This window comes from Centroberyx affinis, unplaced genomic scaffold, assembly GCF_046629955.1.
Source record: "Centroberyx affinis isolate AG114_WGS23_722 - 3 ecotype Tasmania unplaced genomic scaffold, CSIRO-AGI_Caff_v1 ptg001115l_1, whole genome shotgun sequence".
NCBI classification, from domain to species: domain Eukaryota; kingdom Metazoa; phylum Chordata; class Actinopteri; order Beryciformes; family Berycidae; genus Centroberyx; species Centroberyx affinis.
The window spans coordinates 53316-64241 of NW_027279657.1; the positions used below are offsets into that span (position 1 = coordinate 53316).

At 41.1% G+C, this 10926-nt stretch overlaps 1 protein-coding gene across 1 annotated transcript in view; it reads right to left on the reverse strand.

Annotated features, from left to right (window-relative positions):
• Positions 1-10354, reverse strand: part of LOC139647819 (transmembrane protein 163a-like) — a 63571-nt gene extending 53217 nt beyond the window's left edge. The window contains exons 1-2 of the mRNA XM_071523795.1: positions 10153-10354; positions 4998-5117 (exon numbers count right to left, since the gene is read on the reverse strand). Of these exons, the coding sequence (XP_071379896.1) occupies positions 4998-5117; positions 10153-10354 (322 nt within the window). The remainder of the gene's footprint in view (positions 1-4997; positions 5118-10152) is intronic.
• Between the last annotated feature and the right edge of the window lie 572 nt (positions 10355-10926).

Sequence of the window (10926 nt, forward strand, 5' to 3'; positions counted from 1 at the left end):
TGTCCTAGGGCCCTTAGAGAGAGAGAGTGTGTGTGTGTGTGTGTGTGTGTGTGTGTGTGTGTGTGTGAGAGAGAGAGAGAGAGATTGAGCAATGGGGAAGACAGATAAGAACAAAGTGAGAAAAAGAGAAAGAGCAGAAAGCCAGGAAGGTTGGCAGACAAAAAAGAAAAGGGGACAGAGGGAGAGAGAAAGTGGTGGTGGGGAAGAGAGAGAGAGAGAGAGAGAGAGAGGATAGACAAATAAAGGAGAGAAAAAGAGAGTATAAGGGAAATAAAACGAGCAATAGAAAGCTATAAAGGAGGCAGAGCCAGAAAGAAACTGGGATGGTGCGGAGAGAGGGGATAGAAGAAACCGAGAGAGAGAGAGAGAGAGAGAGAGAGAGAGAGAGAGAGAGAGAGAGAGAGAGAGAGAGAGAGAGAGAGAGAGAGAGGGAGGGAAAGTAGGGCACTCGCGGGATGAAATGGCTCGCTGGCGTTCTTTAAAGTTGAGCCATCACCAGCTCCGGCTCCCTGATGCTGCCTGCCAGGCCTCATCCGGCCTCATCCCCCCGGTACACTCACACCTTTCACAGCTCCTCTCTCCATACCTCCGCCTGTCTCTCCGCTCTCTTTCATCCCATCTCTCCTTCAAACACACACACGCACACACACACATACATACATCCCCATCCCCTTCCCTTTCTTTCTGTCTTCCATCTTTCTCTCCTTCCTGCCTGCTTTACTGAATCGGCCTCTCTGCTCTTGCCTCTCTGCTGTCTATTTTTGCTTTGAGTCTTTCTTTTTTTTGTGTTGAGTCTTTGTTTTTTTCTTTTGTTTTTGTGCTTGTTTTTTTTGCTTTCTGCTTATGATGTGGAGCTAGTGCAATCTAAATGCTGCGGATAGCAGGACTTGTGCACCGGTTTCTGAATGGATTTGTAAGATGAAGAGGTCAATAAACAAGTTTTTAAAATTCAAATTCTCTCTCTGACTCCCCATCCTGTGTGGCTGCAGAGGAGGGAAGCGTTGTGTTCATTTATTAATTTCCTAACCTACTGTCCTAACCCCCCTCGAGGCTGCAGTTATGACTGGCAGAGACACACTGTCAGCTGTCAAATTCAAATTCAAAATGCTTTATTGGCATGGATGACGATGTCAGTGTTGCCAAAGCATTGAGATGCATAAAACAAACCTTCAAACTCTCTCTCTGGCTCCTCCTTCCATCCTTTCCCTTGTTCTTGACTTCACTGCAATGCTTCTCTCTCTCTCTCTCTCTCTCTCTCTCTCTCTCTCTCTCTCTCTCTCTCTCTCTCTCTCTCTCTCTCTCTCTCTGTCACACACACTTATGCCTTCTCTCACTAATGTTTGTCTCACTCTCAGTCTCAGTGGTTCACATCTATTTGTGGGCCACCGTGTTCTTCTGTTTAAGTCTCTCTCTTTGGTCTTTCTTGAACATCCTTCACACACACACACACACACACACACACACACACACACACACACACACACACACACACGCACACACACACACGCACACAAACAAACACACACACACTGACAAACTGTGCCCTCCATCTCTCTACTTTGCTCTACGTCAGTTCTGTTTTTCACTGTAGCAATGTTTACCTCTCTCTGTCTCATCCTCACCCAGCATTCATTCATATAGTGGTTTCTTTGCTGTTTTATATGACTGAACCTGTGGTGAGAACATTTTTGACTTTCTGATCTTTCCCTCATTCCCTTTTCTCTTTCCTTTTCCATTCATCCCTTGATTTCTCATCTTGCTCAAAGCACTCTCAACTAAACCAAACATACTTAAACATACTTCAATACTTAGTCTAGTGTGGCCAATTAAATACATTTCTTTCAAGAATAACATTTGGATATTTTTGGCTGATAAAAAAATGTGTTTCATTTCACTATGTGATGGTTAAAAATTGCAACATGTTCACGAGAAGAAGCTTCTTGCATTTTTAAATATTTATCCTCTTTTGGATTATTGGTTGTCACTTAACACATTTTCTCACATACAGCTCTGAATGAATTATTAACATGAATTAGAATGGGACGCAGGTTGATTTAAGATTAGAGAAGAGGCCTTGTGACCAGAGGACTGCCAGCTCAAATCCTCAGACCAGATGGGAAGATGTGAGTACAAGAAGCGAATCAATAATGCTCATCCCTCCTTCCAGTATACTTTCACTGAGGTGCCTTTGTGTTAAACTGGGCAGAGTCTAGGTGTGAATCCATGCAGCTGAATCAGTGTGAAGCAGGGCAGCGCTGAGAGAGACGGCTCAGTTGCACTCAGTCAACACACAGTGGGTGAGAAAAAAAGGTTTGAATAAATTAGAACACATCCTGACTCGAAACCGACGCTGAGCCAGGATGACAAAGCAACATCCTGTCTTGCATTCAGATCAGACAGTGGTCAGACATGAGACATCACAGCGTGTTTTGAAACTGTTATTGCATCCTTTCATAACATCAGAGGGATCATTGATCTATGTTTTGTTCCGCACACCTCTGAGAAATGTCAAAATCCATGTGGAAATATTTATTTCTATGAAAGGTTTCTAAATTAATCCGTAAAAGGAATGACTGCAGTCATAAGACAGCATGGAGGTTCATTAAGAAGACACTGCCTTTTGATAATTTTTTAACAACTAATGAATAGATGAACAGATGAATGAATAGACGAATAGTTATACATTTTAACAAGCGTCACCTGGGAAAGTCCACATGAAAATCAAGTGATTTTGTTCCAGATCTGATTGTGAGATTGTGAGATTTATATGCCAAGTACAATAAACATTCAGGTATTTGTCTTGGTGACACTGGTGCAGGTACAACACACTGCACACATGGCAAAGGGACAGCAAGACTTATGATGGACATTAGATTGTACATGTAATAGAGGTACTATTACGAAAATGCTGACTAGGAAAATGCTATCCTACCCCTATCTCTTGTCTAAGCTATTAATTGCATATTACCAAAATTATGCTAGATCTATGGATTCTCAAACTACTTCTGCTTCCTTCACACACCTGAGTATTGTAGGTTACACATGCTTAGGAAATGGTATTTAAAATGTGTGGAAAAACTCTCTTTTACTTGCAATTAAACCATATTATTGAGAAAGCAATTGAAATTGAAAGCTGATGAAAACTTCAGGCATAGCCCAAACACACATTCTGGGTCAGGTCCCACAGTTCACAAAACCAGACATTAGATCATCAGGCAGACCATAAGACTGTTAAGGAACTGTGCTCTTATAACTGTGACTAAAATGTTAAGTTTAAGGTAGCACATGGTGAGTTTCGAGGTAAAGGCTTTATCATGTGTTAGAGTTTGCTCTTCACATCTGATTAAAAGCCTCTAAGTGAAACATTTCAATTTCGCAGCATTTCTAGGCATTGTTAATTTTCTTAAAACTACAATAAGTAACTTGAGACAGGAAGCATATTGATAGTCCCGCCCTCCTCCCCCACAGTTGGTCATGTTCACATCCCAAAACTTGTCACTCATCTTGATGAGCTGTCTACCTTGAAACGGCGTCTAGCCTGAGACTGAGAACCAGCATCCGTAAAGTCTCCACAGGTGTTGAAGAAGGAGACAACAAACTCAGGGAATTGGCAATAAAAGAAAGCAATGGTGATATTCACCCATTTCATGTTTAGCCTTGCTGTTCTTTCATTTCTTACTGCTTTCCGCCAGTGTTGTTGTTGTAATTCTCTCTGCTGGATAGTCACAACCCAGTTCACCACTGGCTGCGCCCACAGAAAACAGTTTACACCCCAAAATGTCCCAAACATCATTGAAAAGCCAATTTCAGGCAAACGGGGGATTTACATGTACACACAGGGTCACACACTGATCCAGATGGATGTGGTATGATAGGCCTATATCTTAATTATTAATTATTATTTTAATGTCAAAAAGTTGCATATTGTAGCTTTAAATAGAAAAATAAATGGATCATGTCACGCCACAATAGTACTGATCTCAACTGTGGCTAAAATTATCCATTTAAGCCAGCAAGCATCTCATGAGGTTTTGAGTAAAATACTTGCTCAAGTGTCTTACAGGATATGAAGAGCCTTGATCAAGATCTCCACATGTAACCAAAACAACTTATCAGCTTTTATGAAAAACTGCTTGACTGAAGTGTCATGCTCCATCCCTGTTCCTGCTGGAGTTGTGCTTCTCTGGAGAGTTGACCTCTAGTTGGGTTCAATCCATTTGTTCTTTGTTTTCATGCTATTGAACAAATGTTAGCCCTGTGTTGCATTCCAGCCCAGTGACGCCTATGCATGGCTAACATTAAATTTTCCTTGCTTGGATAACTGCTACTTTTAATAAAACGTTTTTTTTTTAAAAACTACTACATACTCAATGTGAGCTGTGAAAAAATAAACATTACTATGAACATTTTCCTGCTCATACTGTAGGAATCCATAGAAAATGTGTCCTTGATGCACTGTGTTAGCTGCTGAATTGATCAACCCAGCAATTCATTCATGAGCCATTTAGTCTGTGATTTTATCCAAAGCATTTACGGTTATATTTTTGGTTTAAAGTCAATGTAGTTGTGACCTTTGACCTCCAGTAAACCAATAAAATTGACAAAAAGTAGTTACTACTCTTTACCTCTGTAAAGCAGTGTAACTCAGTGTTTTTGTATCTTTTTTTAAACTCAACATTGTGAGGGAAAGGATATTAAGTCTGCAAGTGAAGACTCAGTTAAAGCTAGTTATGTTTGCACCAATACTAGACATGGGAACTTAAAGTTTAGATGGCATCATTTCCTCTTGGTCAACAAGGAAGTGTGCCACAGACAGTTTTATCAAAACTAGATAGCTAAATGAAGAAGCTGTCCCACAAAAGCACAGCAGTATCTATCTTGTATTTTCAGACAAGCTGCCACATTTGATACTGCTGCTGGTACACAGGTGAATGATTTCACTGTTCCTCTTAAAAGTACATTATTTCAGCTTACATAGCATTATTTCATCGACTTACTGAAAGCTGCCACAGCCAGTATGAGTGTGACCACGATGGAGATCCAGGACACCCAGAGAGCTTTCTTCCTGTAGCTCTGAGCTTCATGGGGCTTCAGACGCATGCTGCTCTCCAGGAGGCCTGCAGGACAGAGACATTTCAACATACAATCCATTATTTATTTACCTACCTGTATTTTGAGAGATTATTTGCAGTGTTCGTCTTATGTGATAATTCATTGATACTCTTTTTACTCGCCCCCTCCACAGCTAGGTCAGAAGACACACTTCAAAATGCATATGACACATAACTGATAGACTCAGAATCCCATATTGTGGCTTTATTGATCGGCTTAACTGTGTTACAGCTGTCCTAATGTCACCACATCTTAATCATTGTTCATAGTCCATGTCACTGAAACCTCTGGCCACTTAATTGAAAAGCAGTCAATGCTCTACCAAAGGCCCAATAGTCTAAAACCATCATTGAGTAATTAACGATGCCTTCAAACCATAATGGAACTGTCTCTTCCCTCCATCCTTCCTTCCTTCCCTCCCTCATGAAACCCTGGTTGTGAGGAACAGATGAGTCTGTCTTTATTAGCCAGACTAGATAGTTTCACATGGAAAGGGTGTTAAATTGGAATACCACTCAGTTTAACAATTCACATGCATTTCCTAATGGCTCAGAGCGGCACTATCGGTATGTGAGCGTGAGCAAATCTTTGCCTGAAGTCAGAGACCAGACAGCCCAGATTCTAATCTGCCTCAAGCTGCTCCATTGACACGAAATGGGAGACTGACTTTGTGGATTCATACAATATTTATAAGTCTGCATTTTTTACATCCAAATGAGCTTTTAATGCTATCAGTTACAATTCTATCCAGAAAATTGTCCTGGTCGCTGTCACAGTTGACTGTGAGCGATCCTGGGGCGCTGAGCTGCTGAAATGTAAAGTGTTCCCCTTCAACACTGCCAGCCTGGCCAGAGAGAACCAGGCAGGCGATGACAACACCACATAGAGAGCTAAGTGGATGAGTGTGTGTGTGTGTCATAAAGTGGGAACCTGGCCAGAAACAACTGCAAACAGAGAGCTGATGAAGTCACATGGCTGGAATCGGGTTAAAAAGTCACCGTCATTGTCATTACATTTTCTTCCCCCTACTATCATGTCCTCTTCTCTCTCTTCCTCTCCTCCCGCCCCACCTCCCTACCTTTGGTCTAAGTGTGGAAACACTGCCTGCATCCCTTGTATCTCTGCCTGTGGTTAAAGCAGGGAATGCTTAGGCCACCATCACAATAGGTACAAACCAGCTCTTTGGGGTGGAAAAACATTTAGAATCCCTTGGAGCCCCCTAAAATGATTTAAGGTTCAGGTTACAAGTTCAGGACAGGTTGAAGATCCCCCATAGTTTTCCTCAGATGTTTTTCCGCAGTATCCTGATTCTAGAAAATGCAGCGAGGACAGAAACTTTGCACTTAATTAGTTTGAGAAAACTGCATGAAATACTGTGAGGCTTTTATATACCTTTACTGTGGAAACTACACTATGCTGACTTCAGCACGGCCTCTTCGATTTGGTATTTCTTTAATTTTTTAACTGCCTGGGATCCATATAATTTTGCATATTTGTCACCCGCAGAATTGGTTTTATTAAAACATGTTGGTACTGTTGGGAAGCCATCAGAAACAGGCCAGTTACTCTTTTTCATCACAGCCCATAGTTAGCAAACACTAAACTAAACCTAACCTTTGACCTTCCCTGTCTAGCTGATGTGAAATCACTTAATCTGGTTGTAATTCATTTCTTTGAAGGACAGAAAATCAAAGGAAATCATATGACCTGTGCATCAGTCAAGGAAAACACAAAGGTCAGCAAACTCAGCTCAACTCACTGAGACTATTCTGTCACTGTTTAAGTATGTGTGTGTGTGTGTATATAAAAGTGTGTATATGTGTTTATGTACTGTATGTGTGTGTATGTATGTGTGTTTGAGAAAGAGAGAGAGAGAGAAAGAGAGAGAGTGAGTGAGAGAGAGAGAGAGAGAGAGAGAGCAAAAGGAGTCACATGGCCCAACAGTTACAGCTACAATGACACACATCCAATCATAAGAACAACTGTGGAGCTGTATGGAAATAAGTGTAGACACAAAATGTGTAGAATATTGCGAATAACTGTAATAGAACATTGTGAGCCTGACAGATCCATTAGCGTTGTGTGATATACTTGACATTACAAAGCAGACTTCTCTGTGAACCCTGACATTTTGAGTTTCCATCTGAGTCCTTGAGCAACATGTGTATCAATCTGGAGTCGCTCTGTTGACACCGGACAAGGGGAAGGCTTTGTGAACACTACAGCTAAAGCCAGGGCGATTTACTATGGATATTGGTGCATTTTCCGGTCCAGAAATGGTAGGATTTACCATAAAGTAAAACTTGATTTGGTGAAAATCCCCAGCAAACACTCTGTCTCCTATTACCTGTCAAATGAAGAGACTAGAGATTTGGTCATAGTCATAAAATATTGATTGAACTGTCTAAGCTTATGTGACTTATACATATAGGCCTACATATATAGTGCTGCCGTTTGGAGTTGCAAATACTTGATTTCTAAAATTACTTCATACTATTTACAGTAACGTATAGCACTTGTTATTGGCTTCTCTAAAGATCAGATAGATCAAATACCTACAAAGCTGTTCATGATTCTACACACGTTTGAATAAAATCACAATATTCTCCCACACTTGGAGGACAAATAATAAAAAGAACAAAAACTGTGTTAAATTCCATGCTAGCTAAACTGGCAGATGCATAGATGTATGTGTATATGGGTGTGTGTGTGTGTGTGTGTGTGTGTGTGTGTGTGTGTATGCGTGTGTGTGTGTGTGTATGTGGGTGGGTGGTATAGGGGGAAGTGAGACAGCATGGTTGAATGCTGCCTCACTCTGCTCACATGATCCATGGCTGGGGGATCAGCCGGGAAAGCATGTGCTCCACATATCTCTCCTTAACACACACATGTGTGTGTGTCTGTGGTCTGTGTGTCTGTCTCCCTCACTCACCTTTCTTTTATCAAAGTAATTAACAACAACCATCCAACTCAAATGGCCCACACTTCAGCAAAACACTTAACAGTAAACAAATGACTGAACCTAATACAGCAGGGAACCGTGTGACTCTAAACACAATGATGAAGAATTAATTACTCATCTAAATAAATTAAAAGCCACCCTATTTGCTTTTATTGCCTCACTTAATACCGTCTGACATCACTATCCTCTGTAATATCTAACGAAGAGTATGAATGGGCAGATAGATAGATAGATAGATAAATAGATAGATAGATAGATAGATAGATAGATAGATAGATAGATAGATAGATAGATAGATAGATAGATAGAATGCTTAAGATTAGTGGATTAGTAGCTTAAACAAATCATGCAACACTATTGTATTTTAGCCCAAAGGAAACAAAAACAAAATGCTGCTGGAAAAAAAAACTATTTTGAATGTGGGTTGCCACAGAAAAAAGTTTGAAAGCCAGTGGCATAGAGGAGCAGGATCAGATGACTGCAGAGATTTTCCGAGAGCAACGGCAGGGACTTTTATGTAAATAGGGGAGAGATTGATGCAACCTACAAGGAGCAGAGCAGGGGAGGGAGGTAGAAAGGGAGAGCGTGAAAGTGAGTGAAAGAAAGATAGTGTGCTCAAGTGCGCGTGCATGTTGTGTATATGTGTGTCTTTTGTTTTGTGCTTGCTTGTGTGTGTGTGTGATGTGTGTTATAGTGTGTTGGCATACATCTACCTCTTTTGCTTGACTTTTAAAAGAAACAGATTCCTCCTTGATGTCTGCTCCCCTCTTCTACCCCTGGCCAGTGTCTTTTAATAGCTCATTATAATAGCTCTATATGTGCAGGCCGCATATTCATAACTAAGCATAACGAGCTTTGTTGACACATCACCTAATGAGGAGATTGGACCTCATTGTGGCCCTGGGAAAGTACCTTAAAGGAATCAATTTCCTGTATTTTCCCTGATGTATCAAATAGTAACATACTGCACCTCGTCATTAAAAAACACATTATAAAAACACAAAAGTGTAGATAGATAGATAGATAGATAGATAGATAGATAGATAGATAGATAGATACATTCCAATAATAGCTTTTAAATATAAGACAATCCCATCTACATAGTGGTGACAACACTAATTAAAGCAAACATTTCAATTTAATTACTCAAGCCATATGTGCCTGATGATATGAATATCATTTGTATGTAAAACTGGATAGTATAATTACCATATTAATTAAATTCTTTGTCATCAGATCCAGTAAACACACATATTGTTAAATACATCTGTGGCTTTGAGCCTATAGAGAGACAAGCAGCAGGCTTATTGTTGTGCAACTGAGGCCCCGCTATTATCCACAGTGGAATGTTTTGTTTTTGATCACAGGCATTGTACACATGGGATAATGAATGGGATTATAGTGAGTTATGAGAGAGATCACATACATACACACACACACACACACACACACAGAAACTCACACTAGCACCTAAGCAAATGCACATATCCAGTGATGTATGTCAGGGTTTATTACATGATGTGACTAGTATGGAAATCTGACAGCTAAATCCAATTACCACTTACAGTATGTGAAGCAGAATGTGTGTGTTTGTGTGTGGCTACGTGCGTGTGTTTTAAAAAACTACTGGATTCTCCGAAGCAATATCTTTTTGTAATCTTAGTCTATTGCATTTCACATCATATTGCACAAATATCCAATGTCAAAGCCCACACCATTAGCCCTATAAGAAAATAGACAGACAAGTGAATGAATGAATGAATGAATTTTGAGTTAACTATGCCTAATATGTTTTGAATTGAATAGCTTTAACTTTTGCCTTCATCTAAAATCTATCCTGCTGACTTAGGGCCATCATAAATTATTCAAATGAGAGGCGGCTATAAATAACATGGGCAAAAAATCTCCACCATACACACGCGCGCGCGCACACACACACACACACACACACACGCACACACACACACACACACACACACACCCAGGCCCCCTCCCCAGGTTCCCAGGTTTTTTTCCCACCACATCCGTATAACTTTTTTTTTTTTCAACAAAACAAAACAAAACACGAGAGAAGTTACCTTCTCCCTCCACGTTGTCGGTGATCTTCATCTCCTGGCCCGTGGTGAACGGGTCTGGCTGGCCGGGGGCTTTGGCTTGGTGGTGATGGTTGTTGGCGAAGCCATCCGGGGCGCACTGGCCGTTCCGCACCATCGCCGGGCAGGGATCCACGATAGTCGGGTCCGGGACAGGGTAGGACTCTTGAGTCGTCGGATCTGTCATTGTTGTTGCTGAGTTGTTGTCTTTTTGTTTTGTTTTTTTAGGGTCAGAAGCAGAGGGAAAAAAAGATTCACACCGGTTTGTCAAGTGCAGCAGCCATCCAGCGCGTCCGATGCCACCGGTGTCGACTCAGTTGCGCAGGGGGAGAGAGATGGCGATAAGAGCAGATTGGAGATAAAGGACTATCTCCCCAGCATCAGCAGCGACACAACTCCCTCCGGATGAATAAAAGTCTACAGGGAAACAGCTCTGCAGGCTGGATTTAAATACTGAGCGAATTAAAGACACCCACTTGTAAGGTTAGATGCGGCGATGCGATACTGTGATCTACTGTGATCAGCTGTGGATCTGGCAGGCGGTGCCAGCAAGTTTTTTTTTCTCCTCCCCTCCCTCTACCTCTCTCTCTCTCCTCTCCCCTCAGCACCTATTAACTCCCATACAGCCCACTAAACGAAACACAGTGAGTTACATTTTTTTTCTTTTAATTGATTAGGCTTTTGCTATCCCATAAATATCCGATAAATTGCTATTTTTGATATTACGAAACAGAACTGTAGTAACCCTAATCTTTTTCT